Source organism: Zeus faber (genome assembly GCF_960531495.2).
Source record: "Zeus faber genome assembly, chromosome: 12".
In the NCBI taxonomy this organism is placed as follows: domain Eukaryota; kingdom Metazoa; phylum Chordata; class Actinopteri; order Zeiformes; family Zeidae; genus Zeus; species Zeus faber.
Genome location: NC_137196.1, coordinates 31519491 through 31542531, shown reverse-complemented (window position 1 = coordinate 31542531; position 23041 = coordinate 31519491). Strand labels below are relative to the sequence as shown.

Genomic DNA, 23041 nt, shown 5'->3' with positions numbered 1-23041 from the left:
AATACACAGAATGTATCAAGTTAAATAATATAATACACAGAATGCATCAAGTTAAATAACAGAATACACAGAATTGATCAAGTTAAATAATAGAATACACAGAATGCATCAAGTTAAATAACAGAATACACAGAATTTATCAAGTTAAATAATAGAATACACAGAATGCATCAAGTTAAATAATAGAATACACAGAATGCATCAAGTTAAATAACAGAATACACAGAATTGATCAAGTTAAATAATAGAATACACAGAATGCATCAAGTTAAATAACAGAATACACAGAATGTATCAAGTTAAATAATAGAATACACAGAATGTATCAAGTTAAATAATAGAATACACAGAATGCATCAAGTTAAATAACAGAATACACAGAATGCATCAAGTTAAATAATATAATACACAGAATGTATCAAGTTAAATAATAGAATACACAGAATGCATCAAGTTAAATAACAATACACAGAATGCATCAAGTTAAATAACAGAATACACAGAATGTATCAAGTTAAATAACATAATACACAGAATGTATCAAGTTAAATAACATAATACACAGAATGCATCAAGTTAAATAACATAATACACAGAATGCATCAAGTTAAATAACAGAATACACAGAATTTATCAAGTTAAATAACATAATACACAGAATTTATCAAGTTAAATAATATAATACACAGAATGTATCAAGTTAAATAACAGAATACACAGAATGTATCAAGTTAAATAACAGAATACACAGAATGTATCAAGTTAAATAATAGAATACACAGAATGTATCAAGTTAAATAATAGAATACACAGAATGCATCAAGTTAAATAACAGAATACACAGAATGCATCAAGTTAAATAACAGAATACACAGAATGCATCAAGTTAAATAATATAATACACAGAATGTATCAAGTTAAATAATAGAATACACAGAATGCATCAAGTTAAATAACAATACACAGAATGTATCAAGTTAAATAACAGAATACACAGAATGTATCAAGTTAAATAATAGAATACACAGAATGTATCAAGTTAAATAATAGAATACACAGAATGTATCAAGTTAAATAACATAATACACAGAATTTATCAAGTTAAATAACAATACACAGAATTTATCAAGTTAAATAATATAATACACAGAATGTATCAAGTTAAATAACAGAATACACAGAATGTATCAAGGTTAAATAACATAATACACAGAATTTATCAAGTTAAATAACATAATACACAGAATTGATCAAGTTAAATAATATAATACACAGAATGCATCAAGTTAAATAACAGAATACACAGAATGCATCAACATTACATTACATTTAGTCATTTATCAGACGCTTTTATCCAAAGCGACTTACAAGGGAGAATAACATTCAGCTACATTGCGACAGAGATTAGTGTAACAACAACATTGGTGTAACAATAAATACTGCAAGGTGGTGCAAAGTAATTGTAGATTAGGACAGGAGGTACTCACTGAAGAGCTGGGTCTTCAGGTGCTTCTTAAAGACAGAGAGGGAGGTCCCCGCTCTGGTCATTTTTGGCAGCTCGTTCCACCAACGTGGAACTACAAATGAGAATAGCCTGGATTGCCGTGGCTGTATGGCCGGCAGAGCCAGGCCACGCTCATTTGACGAGCGCAGCATCCGGGCAATGTGCCATGTGCTCTTACAAGAGCATTTAAGTAGGCGGGAGCATTCCCAGCAATCACTCTGTAGGCCAGCATAAGAGACTTGAACTTGATGCGGGCGGCTACAGGTAACCAGTGGAGCTCGATGAGCAGCGGAGTGACATGTGCCCTCTTTGGCTGGTTGAACACCAGTCGCGCCGCCGCATTCTGTATCATCTGAAGTGGCTTCACCGCACAGGCCTCAAGCCTGTTAAGAGAGCGTTGCAGTAGTCGAGACGGGACATCACCAAGGTTTGTACCAGCAGTTGAGTGGCATATTGGGTCAGGTACGGCCTGACTTTTCGGATGTTGAATAGTGCGAAGCGGCAGGACCGGGAGACGGCGGCAACATGGTCCGAGAATGTCAGTTGGTCATCAATAATGACACCAAGATTCCTTGCAGCCTTGGTAGGAACAAGAGATAGAGAGTCGATTTTAATATCAATGTTGTGATAAATACCTTGTTTGGCCGGGAAGACCAGCAGTTCCGTTTTCGCCAGATTGAGTTGAAGATGATAATCCTTCATCCATGTGGATATGTCAGTGAGACAATCCGAGATCCGCGTCGAGACAGTAGGGTCGTCGGGCGGGAAGGACAGATAGAGTTGAGTATCATCCGCATAGCAGTGATATGAAAAGCCATGTGAGCGGATGATCGGGCCCAGTGAGGTGGTGTATATGGCAAAGAGGAGGGGTCCTAGCACCGAGCCTTGGGGCACCCCTGTGGTGAGGTTGTGAGGCACAGACAGCTGGCCTCGCCATGTCACACTGAACGAGCGCCCAGTGAGGTAAGATTCCAACCAGGAAAGTGCACTGCCCGTTATGCCCATGCTTGAGAGTATGGACAGGAGTATGCTGTGATTGACAGTGTCAAAAGCAGCTGATAAGTCAAGCAGAATGAGAACCGAGGATTTGGCAGCAGCTCTAGCAGTTTTTAAGGCCTCTGTCACAGACAACAGGGCTGTTTCAGTGGAGTGACCACTTTTGAAGCCAGATTGAAGTGTATCAAGAAGGTTGTTTCTTGACAGGTATTCTGTAACCTGTCTAGAGACCGCCCTCTCTAAGGTTTTGGAAAGGAATGGGAGGAGAGAGACCGGCCGATAGTTTCCTACTTGATTGGGATCGAGTGAGGGTTTTTTGAGCAGTGGTGCGACCCGAGCCGCTTTGAAAGCGGAAGGGAAAGTGCCGGAAGTTAGGGAAGAATTAATCACATGTGTGATTGCCGGGGTGATAGTCGGTGATATGGCTTGAAGGAGGTTGGATGGGATCGGATCTAGCGGACAGGTAGTGGGACGGCTACATGTTAGTAGTTTAGATACCTCACTTTCAGCGAGGGGGGTGAAACCAGGGAACGATGAGCCTAGGGCTGGAGAAGACAGGTTGTGAGTAAGTTGTTTAGTGAATTGGCTGCTGATGGCTGCCACTTTGTTAGTAAAAAAGGAGGCAAGGCAGTCGGCAGTGAGGTTAGTAGCTGGGGGAGGTGGTGGAGGGTAAAGCAGAGACTTGAAGGTGGCGAATAACTTACGTGTGTCTGTGGCACCGTTGATCCTATCGTTGAAGAAGGCCTTCTTGGCAGCAGTGATGCTGGAAGAGAAGGAGGAGGACAGCAGTGTCTGGTAGCTTGCAAGATCCTCAGTTGTTTTGGATTTGTGCCATTTCCTCTCGGCTGCTCTGAGGTCAGTGCGCGTTGTCCGGAGGGTGTCAGTCAGCCAAGGGTGCGACTGGGTTGAACGAGCAGGTCTGGTGGATAGTGGACACAGGCTATCCAGACATGAGCTCAAGGTGGAGCAGAGGGAGTCAGTGGCATCATTAACCTGCAGAGAGGAAAAAGTGCCGTGGGGTGGAAGAGAAGAGGAGAGCACAGAGGAGAAGTGGGTGGGAGACAAGTTGCGGAGATTGCTGCGGATAGTAACCATGGGTGGGGAGGTGGGGGGTTGTTTTGGTAGCTGGACATTGAAGTGGATGAAGAAGTGGTCAGAGAGATGAAGAGGAGTGACCCATAGGTTGTCAGTGGTACAGCTCCGAGCAAGAATGAGATCAAGCTCTTTGCCAGCCTTGTGAGTCGGTGGAGTCGGGATCTGTCTTAGGTCGAACGAGCGAACCAAAGACAGGAAGTCAGCCGAGCTCGCACTGTCCAAGTGGATGTTCATGTCTCCGAGGACGAGCATGGGACACTCGTGCTCAGGGATTGATGACAGCAGGGTGTCAAGCTCATGTAGGAAGTCACCTAGTTGTCCTGGTGGACGGTAGATGACGACCACATAGGCTTTCACCGGAGCAGTCACCAAGACGGCGTGATATTCAAAGGAGGCAAAGTTGTTTAAAGGCAGCAGTGGATTAAATTTCCATGTGTTGGAAATGAGCAGGCCAGTCCCACCACCACGGCCAGATGGTCTGGATGTGTGGGAGAATGAGTAGTTAGTGGAGAGTGCAGCCGGGGTTGCGCTATCTTCCGGTTTAATCCATGTCTCAGTGAGAGCAAGGAGCTCTAAGGAGAGTTGGTTGGCATGACCAGAAATGAAGTCTGCCTTGTTAACTGCAGATCGACAATTCCACAAGCCAACAGAGAAGGAGGTCTTTGCAGAAGATGTTTGCTGCAGGGACCTGAGGTTACCCAGGTTGCATCGGTGTATGGTATAACGACGCTTTCTGGGTGACCTTGAAGTTGTAGGGATGCGGTAGTAGCACATTTTGTATGGAGTGAGAGAAAGAAGGCAGGTTTGCCTTGTTCGGTGTCCTTGCTTCGGTTGACGTGCAGAGGTAGACGTGCGTCTTTACACAGAGCGACTACAAATGGGCCAACGCTTGAAGCTAACGCTTCAAGGGCAGGACCATAAATAGGTGATAGAATACAGCTGCTCGTGTGATTAGGGTTGCACCTGGCTAAGAGCACGCCCACATAAGAGAGGACTTACCTGAATAGGGGGTGTGTCTGGAACACAAGCTTGTTGGCAGATCAGCAAATAGCAGTGAAATGTACAGAGTCAATCCAGTAGTCCAAGTTGCAATATTACAATACGAGCAGTGATACACTACACAGCAACCTCAGCACTAGAGCTCGACCATCAAGTTGAATAACAGAATACACAGAATGTATCAAGTTAAATAACAGAATACACAATGTATCAAGTTAAATAATAGAATACACAGAATGTATCAAGTTAAATAATAGAATACACAGAATGTATCAAGTTAAATAATAGAATACACAGAATGTATCAAGTTAAATAACATAATACACAGAATTTATCAAGTTAAATAACATAATACACAGAATTGATCAAGTTAAATAATATAATACACAGAATGCATCAAGTTAAATAACAGAATACACAGAATTTATCAAGTTAAATAATAGAATACACAGAATGCATCAAGTTAAATAACAGAATACACAGAATGTATCAAGTTAAATAATATAATACACAGAATGCATCAAGTTAAATAACAGAATACACAGAATGTATCAAGTTAAATAATAGAATACACAGAATGCATCAAGTTAAATAACAGAATACACAGAATGCATCAAGTTAAATAACAGAATACACAGAATGTATCAAGTTAAATAACAGAATACACAATGTATCAAGTTAAATAATAGAATACACAGAATGTATCAAGTTAAATAATAGAATACACAGAATGTATCAAGTTAAATAACATAATACACAGAATTTATCAAGTTAAATAACATAATACACAGAATTGATCAAGTTAAATAATAGAATACACAGAATGCATCAAGTTAAATAACAGAATACACAGAATTTATCAAGTTAAATAATAGAATACACAGAATGCATCAAGTTAAATAACAGAATACACAGAATGTATCAAGTTAAATAATAGAATACACAGAATGTATCAAGTTAAATAATAGAATACACAGAATGTATCAAGTTAAATAACATAATACACAGAATGTATCAAGTTAAATAACATAATACACAGAATTGATCAAGTTAAATAATATAATACACAGAATGTATCAAGTTAAATAATATAATACACAGAATGTATCAAGTTAAATAACAGAATACACAGAATGTATCAAGTTTAATAACATAATACACAGAATTTATCAAGTTAAATAACATAATACACAGAATTGATCAAGTTAAATAATATAATACACAGAATTTATCAAGTTAAATAACATAATACACAGAATTGATCAAGTTAAATAATATAATACACAGAATGTATCAAGTTAAATAACAGAATACACAGAATGTATCAAGTTAAATAACATAATACACAGAATTGATCAAGTTAAATAACATAATACACAGAATTGATCAAGTTAAATAATATAATACACAGAATTGATCAAGTTAAATAACATAATACACAGAATTGATCAAGTTAAATAATATAATACACAGAATGCATCAAGTTAAATAACAGAATACACAGAATTTATCAAGTTAAATAATAGAATACACAGAATGCATCAAGTTAAATAACAGAATACACAGAATGTATCAAGTTAAATAATAGAATACACAGAATGCATCAAGTTAAATAACAGAATACACAGAATGCATCAAGTTAAATAACATAATACACAGAATTGATCAAGTTAAATAATATAATACACAGAATGTATCAAGTTAAATAATATAATACACAGAATGTATCAAGTTAAATAACAGAATACACAGAATGTATCAAGTTAAATAACATAATACACAGAATTTATCAAGTTAAATAACATAATACACAGAATTGATCAAGTTAAATAATATAATACACAGAATGCATCAAGTTAAATAACAATACATTGAATTGATCAAGTTAAATAATATAATACACAGAATGCATCAAGTTAAATAACAGAATACACAGAATGTATCAAGTTAAATAACAGAATACACAGAATTTATCAAGTTAAATAATAGAATACACAGAATGCATCAAGTTAAATAATAGAATACACAGAATGTATCAAGTTAAATAATAGAATACACAGAATGTATCAAGTTAAATAACATAATACACAGAATGCATCAAGTTAAATAACAGAATACACAGAATGTATCAAGTTAAATAACAGAATACACAATGTATCAAGTTAAATAATAGAATACACAGAATGTATCAAGTTAAATAATAGAATACACAGAATGTATCAAGTTAAATAATAGAATACACAGAATGTATCAAGTTAAATAATAGAATACACAGAATGTATCAAGTTAAATAACATAATACACAGAATTTATCAAGTTAAATAACATAATACACAGAATTGATCAAGTTAAATAATATAATACACAGAATGTATCAAGTTAAATAACAGAATACACAATGTATCAAGTTAAATAATAGAATACACAGAATGTATCAAGTTAAATAATAGAATACACAGAATGTATCAAGTTAAATAACATAATACACAGAATTTATCAAGTTAAATAACATAATACACAGAATTGATCAAGTTAAATAATATAATACACAGAATGTATCAAGTTAAATAACAGAATACACAGAATGTATCAAGTTAAATAACATAATACACAGAATTTATCAAGTTAAATAACATAATACACAGAATTGATCAAGTTAAATAATATAATACACAGAATGCATCAAGTTAAATAACAGAATACACAGAATGTATCAAGTTAAATAATATAATACACAGAATGCATCAAGTTAAATAACAGAATACACAGAATTTATCAAGTTAAATAATAGAATACACAGAATGCATCAAGTTAAATAACAGAATACACAGAATGTATCAAGTTAAATAACAGAATACACAGAATGTATCAAGTTAAATAATAGAATACACAGAATGCATCAAGTTAAATAACAGAATACACAGAATGTATCAAGTTAAATAATAGAATACACAGAATGCATCAAGTTAAATAACAGAATACACAGAATGCATCAAGTTAAATAATATAATACACAGAATGTATCAAGTTAAATAATAGAATACACAGAATGCATCAAGTTAAATAACAGAATACACAGAATGTATCAAGTTAAATAATAGAATACACAGAATGCATCAAGTTAAATAATAGAATACACAGAATGTATCAAGTTAAATAACAATACACAGAATGTATCAAGTTAAATAACAGAATACACAGAATGTATCAAGTTAAATAATAGAATACACAGAATGTATCAAGTTAAATAACAGAATACACAGAATGTATCAAGTTAAATAATAGAATACACAGAATGTATCAAGTTAAATAACAGAATACACAGAATTTATCAAGTTAAATAATAGAATACACAGAATGTATCAAGTTAAATAACAGAATACACAGAATGTATCAAGTTAAATAACAATACACAGAATGTATCAAGTTAAATAATAGAATACTCAGAATATATCAAGTTAAATAACAGAATACACAGAATGTATCAAGTTAAATAATAGAATACACTATTATTAAATTATTTAATTAAGTCATAAAAGTGACAGTGCAGGAAATGAATATTATGTTTCTTAAAAGGCTGCAAACAGAAACGTCTTCAGTCTTGATTGTGAGTCACTTTCATGTTAAAAGTCGTTGAAAACCAGTTCCCTGATGTAACAGGGGTTTGTCATACTTCATAAACTATAAAAACACTATCAACCCAGACAAAACTAAAGTCATGTAACCGTGTTTATTACTTAGGTTTTAATTTAGATTAATTACAAATGATTTATTACTTAAATATGAATTACTTTAGATACATTTGGCCATAGTAGTTTTGTCTGGGGATGAAACGAGGATATGGTATATTTTTATGATGCTTGTATTTGTTGTTGTCAGCAGCAGCGGCCCTGTTCTGTGGTGACGGAGTGTTGCTATGTGTCACGTGACTTGGTGTATGTCCTGACTTGCTGGATGCGACGAGCCTCTGCTTCTGAGAGCTGCTTCTGAGAGCTGCTTCTGAGAGCTGCTTCTGAGAGCTGCTTCTGAGAGCTGCTTCTGAGAGCTGCTTCTGAGAGCTGCTTCTGAGAGCTGCTTCTGAGAGCTGCTTCTGAGAGCTGCTTCTGAGAGCTGCTTCTGAGAGCTGCTTCTGAGAGCTGCTTCTGAGAGCTGCTTCTGAGAGCTGCTTCTGAGAGCTGCTTCTGCTCTGCTTTGCGGGTCGTTCACTGCGTGTGCGCACGGTGCACGTGGACATAAAAAAAACCAACAAAGCTAATAATTATAAAATGATTTTACGCGGCGCGAAATTCTTGAAAAGCGAGTTGTGTAATATTTGTTGTCGATGCAAACACGCTCGCTTGATCCCTCAGGGACAGAGATAACGACGGTCGATGCAGGTTACTGATGTATGACACGTATTTTTTATTAAGTACATTTGTTCACACAAGTCATTTGTAATAGATTTTGATACATTTAAAGGGCTTGTATTTGTATTGTGTAATGTGTTTTGGCCCATCTCGGTGTGTTAGTATGTAGTAGAGTAAAAAGTAGAGATTTTTGCCTTGAAATTTAGTCGAGTAAAAGTTGAAAGTCTCCAAAACTTAAGTGAAGACTTATTTACACTCTTATTTAATTTTAGCTATTAACTTAAACGGCTTCCTTTGTTAAGGAATAATAATATAACATGTCTTCCAAATCAGCTGAGCCATCAGGATCAATACATTTGTCCTCCACCCTCAATCTTAATGCATCGAAAAGGCAAAATAAAACAAAATCTCTTTATTGTTGATCAAATGTTTTCTGCAATATGGGCGAGCTGCGCTTTTACTGTCATACCATATGAAATCTGTTTTCCTTCTAAAATAAATGCATTCAGTGCTTGTGCAGCTTCTTGGACGCTGATGAGACACATCCCAGTTAAACAAACCGAACAATGACATTTTCATGAAGACAGACAGAACAGTGCCGCCCCAGTTTCTTTGTGGTGTCTTCGTCCGTGTCTTCCTGGAAGCGGCGGTTCCGCTCTCCGGCTCGGTTCTTTCCGGAATTGCCGGAGCCGCTGGAGCTGTGCCGCCGCTCGCAGAGCCCGACCGAGACTCCGCTCTCGGACAAAAAGACCTGAGCGAGTCAAGGCGGAGGCACATACCTAAAAAGACGCGAGAACCACTGGACGTCCCAGCCAATGCACCGCTGTCAGCATGCCGTGCCACCAGGGGGCGCAGAGTGATCCCTGGCAACTTCATCCAGAGCCAGTCGCTGGGACAAATGGTGAAAGAAGCACGAAGGTGACGGGGAGAGTCGTCGGCTGTGGCTTTGGTGGAGATGGAAAAAAACAAAAGAACGAAGAGGAGGTTGACCCGTAGAGGGAGGTTGAAGTCTCCCCTTGCGCCGCTCGGTCCAAATGTGAGGCCATTTATACCGATCGGCACAAGGGGGGAGCTCTCAGAGGGAGACAAAAACAAAAGACAAAGTTCGCCTCGGGGGCTTGCGCTGAAAACACCGAAAGAACCCCAAAATCGGTGGCTCCTTTCCTTCTTCTCTGGTTCTGAACACGTCTGTTTGGTCAGAAAGTTCTTCTCGTTCTTCAAGGCTTCCTCCTCCCTCACCGGTCACCCGAGCCCAGGTTTCCCACGCTAGAAGCGATGGTGTCGAGCCCCGCAGCGAATCCTCTGCTGGCCAGCAGAAAATAACGACAAAGTTAAAGTTTGTGATGGTTCATGTTGAACGTGACTGACTCACACTTTGCTTTCTTCCTCAAGAAAAAACTTTGACAGAATTAAAGGAGTCTGGTGGGAATTCTGTTCGCAGCTCAGAGGTGAACCGAGAAGAATTATCTAATTAATTTGACTAAATTTACAAAAATAGCTGGAAAAATGCAGAATGGAAATAGTCAAATATATAAAAATATACAGAATGCGATGCACAGGATAAGGCATCGGTGGAGGTCTGTAAATGAAAGGCGAGAAACAGTGAATTATAGCTGTGCACTTACTGGGTTACGACAGATCGTGGTTCTAATGGTTCCCGTGTGGTTCGGCAGGAGGGACGGGGAGCCGCCGCTCATCAAGGGATGGATTCCTTACCTCGGAAAAACCTTCCAGTTCGGACGAGATGCCCAGAAATTTCTCGCCGAACATCAAGACAAATATGGAGACGTGTTCACCGTCCAGATCGCAGGTCGGTGTTTGGAGGATCCGGAGGCTCCTGCAGACGGTTGACTCCAAGTTAAACTCTCTGTTTTCTCTCTCTCTCTTTCCAGGGAAGTACATGACCTTCATCATGAACCCACTGCTCTATCCCTCCATCATAAAACATGGCCGACAGCTGGACTTCCACGAGTTCTCGGGCCGCGTCGCCCCGCTGGCGTTCGGCTACCCTCCCGTCCACAGCGAGCGCTTCCCGGGCCTGGACCAGGGTGTCCGGAGGTCCTTCCGCCTGCTGCAGGGGCACAACCTGGCCTCCCTGGTGGAGAGCATGATGGCGAATCTGATGCTGCTGTTCCGGAAGGATCTCTTGGGCGGGCGGGGCAGCTGGCGGTCGGGCAGCATGTACGACTTCTGCAGCAGCGTCATGTTCGAGGCCACCCTCCTCACCGTGTACGGCCGGGCGGCGGGCGGCGGGCGCCACGACGAGACGCCGGACCTGCAGGACCTGTTCAATCGCTTCGACCGGATGTTCCCCCTGCTGGTGGCCGGCGTCCCCATCTGGCTCCTGGGAAGGACCGGCGCCGTGCGGGAAAGGCTGATCCGTTTCTTCCTGCCGCACCGCACCCGGCGCTGGTCCGGCACGTCCCGGTTCATCGCCATGCGCTCGGAGCTGTTTGAGCAGTACGACGCTCTGGGGGACACGGATAAGGCAGGTAAGAATCTGATTATTGGACCTGGGGTTGGACCTGGGATTCTGAATTATGTCCTGATATGGTTGGAAAATGTTGACCTGGTATAGCGTCGTCGTGCAAACACAATGATTGACAATCTAAAAACAAATATGAAATACATACAGAAATATACAGAATATACTGAATATGCTCTCTGCACCAGATAAAGATAAAGTACAAAAAAGGCTACGGCAGGGGAAGTGGCAACCAGAATGCGAGCAATGACTGAGCGGTATATAAATACATATATATTTTGATATTTCTATACATAATAAATGAAAAAAGTAATATGTAACAGTATGTTGTATACATAGAATACTGTGCTAACTAGTGAACCCAGTATAGGCAGGTGCCGCTACGTTATAGTAAAGTACAAATAGTATACAGTAACAGTGTGTCGTAATAATCTGATATAATAATTAATAATACAAGTAAATATACTGGTATATAGCCATATTATATATATTTATAGATATATACAGTATAAATACTGTATATACGACAGTGTAGCCTGGTGAGATACTAGTATAGTAGCGAAATAATGTGACATTACACTAATAACAGCAACCCTAATATTAACAACAATAATAATTAGGATAATTGTACTAATGGTAACAATAGTAGAAGCACCTATAATAATACATAAGTATAACTGCAAGAAAAGTACTTTAACTGGACGAGGGAGACAAAGGGCACGGTCAAGGTTCTGGTGAGCAATGGAGCAACCATTTCCCTGAACTGGGCCCTAAGTTGCCAAGCTGGACTAGAGCTTTCCTCCCCTTCACCCCCCCTTACCGGGGTCCTTCTCCGTCTGGAGGCTTCAATAAACAACAGCCACTTGAACTGCAAACATCCAAAAGTGCAGCTCAGCAGCTGTTTGCTGTGTCTGCAGCTCACCACTTCGCCATCCTCTGGGCGTCGGTGGGGAACACGGTTCCCGCTGCCTTCTGGGCCATGTACCACCTGGTCGCCCACCCCGACGCCCTGGCAGCGGTCCGCCAGGAGCTGCACCGGGTTCTCCAGATCCCAGAGAACCTGGACCTCAGAGAGCAGGACATCACGCTCACCAAGGAGCAGCTGGACCAGCTGATCTACATGGGTACGTCCTCTTGACGGGAGGTCACCCTCCAGGTGCCCACACACCACACCTCCTCCTTCATGATGTTGTAAATGTTCATACTAGGTGACGCATCAAGGACGGGAGTGTTCATACTACACTACTACAAAACATGATACTGCTACTAGTACAGAATATGATACGACCACTACTACAAAACATGATACTACTACTACCACATGATCCTACACCTGGCAAGCGGCAAGAGCCGTTGTCTTTGCCCTCTGCTCATTTACTTTTTGCTGATAAAACAAATTAATACATATTATAGAATTTGGAGGGTGAGCAGGTGGGAACATGTTTACTGCACAGATTGTTACATGAGAATTGTTATAAATGACGTCCTAAATAGTGACGTGTGACTTGTACCTAATACTCCTTAATTTGAATATACATGTATTCCATACACCGTTTCCGTTATCCTGTAATTACCGGTTTTTGACCTAGAAAATCTGTTGAAGTCAGACATTGAAATCTCTCCGGTCATAATGTCCCGTGAAAAGAATTCCCTCTAAGCACAATTTGAATTAGTGCTGGCAGATTAAACATAAACATACAATGATAATTATCGCCCAAATTTTTTTTCCTCGATGTCAAAATAAAATATAGTCGATCATTTCAATTAAAAGAATCTGCAGATCTGTTCATTTCCGCGTTCGGCAAGTTGCTATGGAGAGCCAATCCGTTTGGATGACCTAAAGCCGACCTTTCACCTCTAAACAATCACCTTTGTGGATGTAGGAATAAGCCCCGCCCACAGGCCGGGTTAGTAAACACAGTAAACACACGGAGCGGAGACGGAGCGTCTACAACTCTGAGTAGAAACAAAAAGATGAAGTATCGCTGGGACACAAACATTCGTAGTTTGGTGTTTTTTTCCGATATTAAAATTCAGACGGTAAATATTCATTGTGTAAAATAAAAAACACCACAAACTTTATTATTTATTTAGACCTACCTGCTGTATTTCTGTTTTTGATTTGATCAAATTTTATTTTAGTAAAATGTTAATTAAAGCAGCTGCACTTGTTACTTATTGTTCAGGAACAGAAATTATTTGCTTCCAAGTAGTAATACGCGTAATATTTATTAACATGCATAATATTATTTATTCTTTGTATAACCTGCTTATCAATTTTTTTTCAGATCAATAAACAGATATTTGGCCGGAATCTCTCCCATTCTCCGGGAAATTGAAATCTTCCAGGAAACGTTGACCGGCACCAGTTTGTTCTCACGGAGACTCTAGTTTCATACACACTTCTATAGTACTCCTCCTCCCCTGGTTTTTCAACTGTTCCTACTTGAAAAGGTAAAAGGAGTTTAAATCGTTAGAAGTCGTGGGATAGCGAGCGCAGTTAGCGGTCGGTGGGACACGGCGTCCCTCGTTCGCCATCTCTATCGAACCGGTACGGAGTGAGGGTTCCCAGCGTTGCCCGGTGCAGTGTCGAGCTGGTTCTCCTGCTTGTGGGGGGACAGATCGGCCATGAGAACATTTCTTACGGGTCGAGAATGAACAAGGTAGCTGTGGTGCCTTTCAATGAGGAATGCTATGTACACCATCTCATTGGAGAGGCAGCACCACTGGACGGCCGGGATGTGGGGCTTTCACCGCTGCTTGTACCCTCCACACGGATCACTGTGTCTGGCCTGGCCCCGTTTATACCAAACGAAAGTTGGCGAGTGGTTTCAAAGATGTTAGTCTTGGCTGTAAAGACGGCAGGCTGCAGCATGTTCACTCTGCGCAGACAGGTGTTCATGCACCTGAACGACCCAGCGCAAACTTTAGAAGTCTCCTTTAAAGGGAAACGTGACAATGGCTACCACTTTGTTCATGCAAGTGCATTATGAAATGTTTTGAGTGCGGTGACGTGGGGCATAAACGGCCCATTTGCCCACATAAGAAGCAGACAGGTGGTGCTGGGTCTGCAGAGCAGACTGCGGGTGAAGCTGCAGGTCAGAGCTTGCAGCCTGAAGAGCAGGCAGCGGAGAACCTGCACCAAGAAGCGCAGCAACCTGTTCATGCCACTACCAAAAACCAGCAACCTAACTGTGAGGTGGGGGAAAGTAATCTTCCAAAAAAAGCAAAATTGAAAAGCAAAAATATTTTGGAGGTGGAATGTAGCGGACAGCCAGATGCTGAGGGGGGCGTGGCAGCCCAGACAGCTGAGACCCAGAAGAACGGAGACACTGGAAGTAAAGAACACACCAATAAGGAAATGTTGGAGGATGATTCTCTTTCACAGTTTTCTGATGTTGAGTCTCAAGACGATCAACAACAATTTTATTCCATACAGGAACTTAATGATTTTTTGGATACAACGTATGGCCGACACGCTGTAGACGTGAAGGCTATAGATCGACTTATAATTTCCATTATCCGAGTAAGGAATCAGGTCGGGAACTGACTGATGAACTAAGTCAGCAGAAAAGACTCTGCTTGAGGAAACTACTCAGTAAGTTGAGGAAACTACTCAGTAAGTTGAGAAAAGACAAGAGGATACCTCGAAGATCCAGAATAGGTGAAGCACAAAGGGTTTTTTCTTTCTGCTGCTTTGGTTTCAATGTCTTTCCTGCTTTCTTTTCCTCTTTCTCTTAATGAAGAGCTTCAGAGTCGGGACTTCAAACATCAATGGAGGGAGGAATAGAGGCAGGAGGCCTGTGTTGAACGAGCTGAGTAGAACAAAGAATTTGGATGTAATTTTTATCCAGGAAATACACAGCCCTCCAGATAATGAGGTAGAATGGGGAACAAACATTTCCTTTGTCATGGCACCAATCTGAGTGCGGGCGTGGCCATTCTGTTCTCTCAGTGTCTAGATGCCACTAATATCTCAGAGCAGGGGCGGGTCTAAATAGTACAGGCAACAGTTAAAAATACACCTTTTATCTTCATAAATGTATATGCACACAACACTGACTAAGATACGTTTCGAACTTTCCAGAAATTAAATGACACACTCATACAGTTCAACAGCACCTCTGTGATCGTGTTAGGAGGAGATTGGACCATGTGGTGGGAAACAATAGCGATAGAGAAAGACACAATACAAAAGTTCAAAAAATAAATTTGATTAATGGAGCACAAGATGACAAGTGGAAATGTCAATGCCACCAATAATAAGCTAGAAAGTAGAAAGATGACCTTGGGTTCCTTTCTTCAAGAAAAAGCAAAGGGTGCTCTGATTAGAGCTTGTATCTCCACCCTCAGGCATATAGATGCCCCAACATCCTTCTTTTTTAACTTGGAACGAAAAACAAGGGAACAGAACCTGATGATGCACCTGAAGCATCCCAGTGGTGCCATAACGACGGACCCATCAGAAATGAGGAAGCTGGCAGTAGATCTTTATACCGACCTTTACAGCTCTGGGAACTGTGACACTGCGTGTGTTGAGGAGGTGCTGGAAGGAACTTCCTAAATTCCGTGCTCCGGTGGGTTATCTCCCAAACAGGAGCCTTTCTGTGTGGAGTTTGCATGTTCTCCCCGTGCTCACATGGGGTTTCCTCCACCTAACGTCAGTAAGGACCCCCACCAAAAACATGCACACATCATGGTCTGACCAACGATGGACATTTGGAACCAGGACCCCGGGCATCGTCGAACGCTGCCCACTGCTCCTGGCTGCCCCCCCGGAGGAAGGACAAGCCAGGATGGTTAAATGCAGAGAAACCATTTCACCAGCACCACCCAAAGCGTGTGCATGTGCATGTGGTGTGGTGTGATGGGGTGTGGTGTGTTGTGTGACAATTAAAGATTCTTCTTCTGGACTCCACTATCTTCTTCAATGACCGAAGGCCGGTCCCCTGGAATCGGTGGACTTCCCTCTGGGTTTTATAAACACTTCTAGGGAATTCTGTGTTTGATATATATGACGTTTTTGAAGACTGCTTGAACTCTGGAACTCTGCCAATAAGCTACACGAGGACAGTGCTGTAGCTGCTGCCTAAAAAAGGAGACCCTGGCATGCGGAAAAACCTGAGGCCCTTCTAATTGTTGTAATTTTATTCAAATGTCTTTCAAATAGACTTGAAGATTTCATGGGGACTATGGTACACTGTAGTCAGACATACTGTGTACCTGAACCAACAATAATGGAGAATTTGTTTTTGTCTGAGATGTTGACTCATCAAAAACACAAGAAATGGATACAGATCTCTTAACTCTTGACCAAGAGAAAGCTTTCGATAGAGTTGATCATAATTGTCTGTTCGGAACCCTAGAGGCTTTCGGTGTTCGTAACAATTGTATTTAATGGATCAAACTTTTATACTCAGGAGCCTCAGTTATGTTAGAAGTGAGAGGTGGACTTAGCCGCCCACTGCAGTCCATAGTGGGATTAGGCAAGGCTGACCTGTATCAGGACAACTCTACACCTTTGCCATAGAACCTCTTCTTTCCAAGCTCAGGCAGAGTTTGACAGGTCTGTCTTTCCTGGAAGGTCCAACACAAGATTTTATTCGTCTTTCCGCATACGATGATGATGTCACCATTTTTATTAGAAGGCAGAAGGACATCCAAGCCCTGGAACAGAATCTGGTGCTATATGAAAAAGCATCATCTGCGAAGGTTAACTGGGCTAAATGTGAGGGATATGCTCTAGGATAGATGGCTGGATAAAGAACTGCCACAACTGGCATCAAGATTAGAGTGGAGTAGGGACGGTGATGGGTGTTTGGGTGTTTTCCTATGGAGTAGTGTCTTCCAAAGGAAGAACTGGGAAGGAATATTAGGAAAAAGTAAGTGCCTGATTGCCTAGATGGATAGATGGGGCCTGCCTCAGTTGTCCTATAGGGGGAGGGGCCTTGGTTGCAAACAACCTGGTTTCTCCCATGCTCTGGCAGTGTTTTACTGTTTTGGAACCACCGGATGCACTCGTGAAGGAAATCCAAAAAAGTATGGTCAACTTGTTCTATGGAGGATATCACTGGACCAGACCTTCAGTACTGCACCTCCAGTGGAGGAAGGAGGCCATGGACTGATTGATGTCCGCAGACATCACAGCTTTTCGTTTAGAGACGGCACAACGGTTTCTCTACCGCAAGAAACAGGTGTGGACAGAGATGGCATGCTTGATGTTACAAAAAGTAATAAACATGGGCTACGATAAGCACCTATTTCTTCCTAAATTAGATGGGTTTGACCTATCAGAGGGAACTTCTTTTTATCGGTCAGTTTTAAATGCATGGACAAAAGTTTTAAAAGCTGAGAGAGACAGTTCTGAACCATATGGCCACATGGAGGAGAAACCATTGTTCTTGAACCCTCTCTTCCGGGGCAGGATACATCAGTGTTGAAGTTCTGAACAAACAGTCTCTTGCAGGAGTACCAGAGCCCAGGTGGTCAGGGGCGATGCACCAGAGGCAGCTGGTGCTGGTCCCTGTACAAGCCTCTGATAGAGAAGCGCGCCGCGGATCTCCAGTGGAGGGTTGTGCACGGGGCTGTGCCTATGAACAGACATGTGGCCCCCAGAGACCCCAGTGCAGGGAACAGCTGTCCTTTCTGCTGAAGCGAAGAAACTCTGGAGCACCTCTGGTTGAGGTGTTCTAGGCTGTTCTAGGCTGAGAGAAATAACTTCTCTATTAAAACAACAGTTCAGTTGGCTTGGAGAGAGGCTAGACCAAATGTTTTTTATTTTTGGTCAAAAATATTGTGCATCTTCACATAGATGTGTTAGCCTGCTCAACTTCATAACAGGTCTGACAAGATGAAACACCCAAAAAATCTATCGATCCTCAACTGATGTTCAAAGGACTTGTTACAGCTTGTCTCTGGGTAGAGTTTGCATATTATAAAATGGTCTCAAATTTAGATGGTTTTCTTGAAATTTGGGGACTGGGAGGCGTGTGATGCACCATAATCAGAGAAGCACAGTCTGTTTGATGGTGAGGGCAATAATGTAATAACATTTAATAATGCTAATGCTGTATGTACTACCTATTGCATTATTTATTTATTTATTGGAATGTCACTTGAACCAAATAGATTCAAGATTCAAGAGGTTTATTTGCCACATACATATACATACTTTCATACATACTGTATATGTAGTGAAATGTCTTTGCACCGCACCCGGAGGTTATGCACAATAGTTAATAACCGAACATAATAGCTGACCTAATTCCTACCTAGCAACTAACTGAAACTAACTGATTCCTAAAACGTAAAGCAGTTAGTCAATAGAATAATATCAACAAAATTAAATAAAAATAAAATAAGACTCAAAAAGATAATACAAAGTGGGGGTACAAAATAGAAGGAAAGAAAGTTATATTTATGGGATAGGCCATTCGATATACAGTACAGATAATGAGCATTAATGTGCATGTGAATAAAGTGAGTATGGAGATATACAGTACAGTATACAACAGTACAACACAGCAATACAGTAACACAGAACAGCAATACAGCGCAGTATGCAGTAACCCAGAACAGTGATACAGTAACTTGCAGTATAGTATGCTACATACAGTACAGTAAGGCAGTGGGGCCCCTGGTGAGTTCAGCGTTGACAGTTCTTATGTCTTGATGTAGAAACTCCGTCTCAGTCTCTGTTCTCGCTGTGTGGCTGTGGAGGCTCTTGCTCCACCACAGCAGCTGGAAGAGTCCCGTTGTGGTGGTGGTGAGGATCCTTCATGATGCTGCAGCTCTGCTACTACACCTCCTGGTGTATAAGTCCTGCAGGGAGGGGAGGGTAGTTCCAGTGGTACGTTGGGCTGAACGCACCACCCTCTGCAGGGCCCTCCTGTCCTGAGCAGTACAGTGCAAAGCAGGCAGTGATGGTGCCTGTCAGGATGCTCTCCACCGCTCCACAGGAGAAGAACTTGAGGATCCTCACCGAGACCCTGAATATCTTCAGCTGAGGTGGTAAAGATGCTGCCTCGCCTTCCTCACCAGAGTGTCTGTAAAGTCCATGTTAAGTCCCCTGTGATGTGGACTCCCAGCTCCTTGAAGCTGCTCACCCTGTCGACAGAAGTCCCATTAATCATCAACGGCTTTGGCGTCCTCGGTTGTAATCCTCGCCTAAAGTCCACAATCAGCTCCTTAGTTTTGCTGACGTTCAGGTGGAGGCTGTTGTCCTGGCACCAGAGTGACAGGTCAGCCACCTCCTCACAGTAGACCTTCTCTCTCATTGTCTGTGATCAGTCCACCACGACAATGTCGTCAGCAAACTTGATGATGGTGTTGGAGCTGACGTAGCCACACAGTCATGTGTGTAAGGAGAGTACAGTAGGGGGGTGAGGATACAGCCCTGGGGGGATCCTGTGTTCAGGGTGAGGGAGCTGGACATGTGCCTCCCCACCCTAACCACCTGGGGCTGGGCTGAGAGGAAGTCCAGGATCCAGGCACACAGCAGAGTGTTCAGTCCGAGCTCCTTCAGCTTGACAGCCAGTCTGGTGGGGACTATGGTTTTGAGAGCTGAACTATAGTCGATGAACAGCATCTCACAAAGGCCCCCTTCTGGCCATCCATGTGCGTGAGCGTGGTGTGCAGTACCTGGGAGACCGCATCATCAGTGGATCTGTTCAGCTGGTACGCAAACTGCAGCGGGTCCAAGGTGCAGAGGAGGGAGGCGCAGATGTAATCCTTAATCAGCCTCTCGCAACACTTCACGACTACCGAGGTGAGGGCCACCGGACGGTAGTCATTCAGGCAGGCTGGAGAGGCGACCTCCGGGACAGGAACGACGGTGGACCTCTTGAAGCAGGACGGGACCACCGACTCAGCAAGGGAGGCGTTGAATATCGTGGTGAGCGCCAGGGCTAGCTGGTTAGCACAGGTCTTCAGTACTCACCCAGATATACCATCTGGGCCCGCAGCTTTCCTGGTGTTTACCCGCCTCAGAGCCCAATGATGTCATGCTCAGACACTGAGGGTGCAGCTCATCCCCAGCGATGTAACTCCAATTAGCTGGCGGGCTAGCAGTGTTGTTGCCAGACTCAAACCGCACAAAAAAGGAGTTCAGTTCGTTGACTAGGGAGGCGTCCACCCTCATCGATGGGGTGGAGGTGCTGTTGTAGTTAGTAATAGTCTGCAGCCCCTGCCACAAGCGTCTGGTGTCCGGTTGCTCCACCTGTCGCTCCACTCTGTCCCTGTGCATCTGTTTAGCGTCCTTCAGCGCCCTCCGCAGATTTTACGACGCCACTTTCTAACTGTCCATATTTCCGGATACAAGACCGTCGTTGTAAGTAAGGATAGTTAAAGGTCTTTCTCTCTCTCTCTCTCTCTCCCTCTCACTCTCCCTCTCACTCTCTCTCTCTCTCTCTCTTGGCTAAGAAATTGATTTAAGGTACGGCAGTTGCCAGGTCTCCTGCAGGTAGCTAGGGATTTACCTTTCATTCAAGATTCAAGATTCAAGATTCAAGATTTTTTTATTTGTCACATACATATACATACTTCCATACATATATGCAGTGAAATGTAATGCAACACCCGGTGATAGCACACAATATGTCCTAGGAAAAAATTAAAAATAAAATAAAATAAAAAGTAGAAAATTCCTTTCTAATAGACCGACTAACTGACTCCTAAAACGTAATACAGTAAGTGGAATACTTATAGAATAAGATAAAAATATAAAGAATAAAATACAATAAAAATAAATTGAAATAAAATGGAAATAAAATGGAAATAAAATGGAATAGATAGAACCTATTACCTATTCATCAATTACCCCACCCAGTTTGATCCTCTTGTAGAAGGACCATCTCTCCTGTTGCTGTGCCCTCCGACAGCCCTCAGCAGGGGCCTGGCCAAGGGCTGGGTTGCCACAATACATATACATGCTTCTATCTACTGTGTATGTATAAACAATGTGCTTCACGGAAACCTGGCTGAGTGAATCAACGCCAGACATGGCCTGTGTTTCGATGGAATTAATGTCTTGTGCTATATGCTTTTACATGAACGAAGGTTGGTGCACTGATGTCACAGTGTTAAAAAGAAATCATGCTGCCCGAATATGGATTCCTTCTTTATTAGCTGTATACCGTTTTATTCACCGTGGGAGTTTTCCTTGTTTATTCTGGTCGAAACCAAAACAAGCTTTGTGAGAGAGTCGCAACATTATAATCAGTGTGGAAGAGCAACTTTACTTTCTTACTTGTTTTGGGGCATTTTGACAAAGCAAATCTGAGTTATGATGTACCCAAAGACAACACAAGTGTCCCACCATAGACAATAAAACACTAGACCACTGTTACACATTAATAAAGGATGCATATCACACTGTCACCCGTGCAGCTCTGGGACTCCAGACCTGTCAACCTGCACGCATTTTGTGTACCAACCACGCGATTCTTGGTCAAAATACGTTGGTACGAAATGCCAGCTGAAACTACGCAAAAAAAAAAATATATATATAATATATATATATATATATATATATATATATATATATATATATATAATTGTAATTACAGAAAACAATCAATACAAAACAATAGCTTATATTTATTGGGTATTTCAACTACATCCCTCTGATTGGAACAGATGCTACGACCTGTGGTTCTGTAACCCCTCCTCCTCCTTCTCATCTCACTGAACATCCACTGATATACAGAGGTACTTTATTATCCACGAGGCATAACGCTGCAGTGCTGAGGTCAAATGGGAAGTGGGGTAGTAGTAATCAAACAAAAAATTTGACCGTAATGTTAACATAGAAAAAGTGAGATGCACTGATCGGCTGGTGACCGGAATCCATAAAAATGGATGGTTGGCCAGCATCAGGCACACTGAAAAGGAAAGGCGGACAGGCGGGGCGGTCCCGCCTGTCAAACAAAATCAAAGGTTCGGAGAAAGTTTAGCGCTGAATATTTATCATTGGGATTTTTTTGGACAGGCACGGAAGACGAACCGTTACCGCTGTGCGTGGTGTGTTCCAAGATTTTATCAAACAAAGCTCTGAAGCCATGTAAACTGTAAAATTTTTCGATAATAACCTCAAGAAGTATCAACTCAAACACCCAAAGACTCTGTTACACTGTTGTGGTACTCACAATATGTTCCCAATATGTTCTCTGCTCACTGCGTGGCTCCCCTTTTGCCAACCTATGCCAGCCTGTGATCAACACGGTGAAGAAGTGGAACAGCAAGGCCAAGGCTGAGCTACAAGCCTGCTTTGACTGTACTGACTGGAGAGTCTTTGAAACCACAGATTTGGATGAGCTCACTGACACTGAGACATCCTACATCTTTTTTGCGAGATTGTTTGCTACTCACATTGCCACCAGATCCCATTCCCAATCAAATACAATAACAGTTAACCCTGGTTTACTGCCAAACTAAGACAACTCCAGCAGGCCACAGAAGCGGGGACAGGTTCCTGTACAAAAAGGGAAGGTATACGCTGACAAAGGAAATAATGCCAGGTTCCTGAGAGTGAGGAAGCAGCAGGTGAGACCTGGGAGACTTAAATCTGGCTCCCTGACCACCAGCACCAGCGGCCCCCAGGGTTGTGTGCTCTTATAA

At 41.8% G+C, this 23041-nt stretch overlaps 1 protein-coding gene across 1 annotated transcript in view; it reads left to right on the top strand.

The window, feature by feature from the left end:
• The window catches only part of cyp7b1 (cytochrome P450, family 7, subfamily B, polypeptide 1), a gene marked incomplete at its 3' end in the record, with an annotated part of 29196 nt that overhangs the window by 725 nt on the left and 5430 nt on the right, over window positions 1–23041 (top strand). The window contains exons 2-4 of the mRNA XM_080010538.1: window positions 10614–10750; window positions 10833–11432; window positions 12343–12549. Coding sequence (XP_079866664.1) covers window positions 10841–11432; window positions 12343–12549 — 799 coding nt within the window. The 5' untranslated portion in view covers window positions 10614–10750; window positions 10833–10840. The remainder of the gene's footprint in view (window positions 1–10613; window positions 10751–10832; window positions 11433–12342; window positions 12550–23041) is intronic.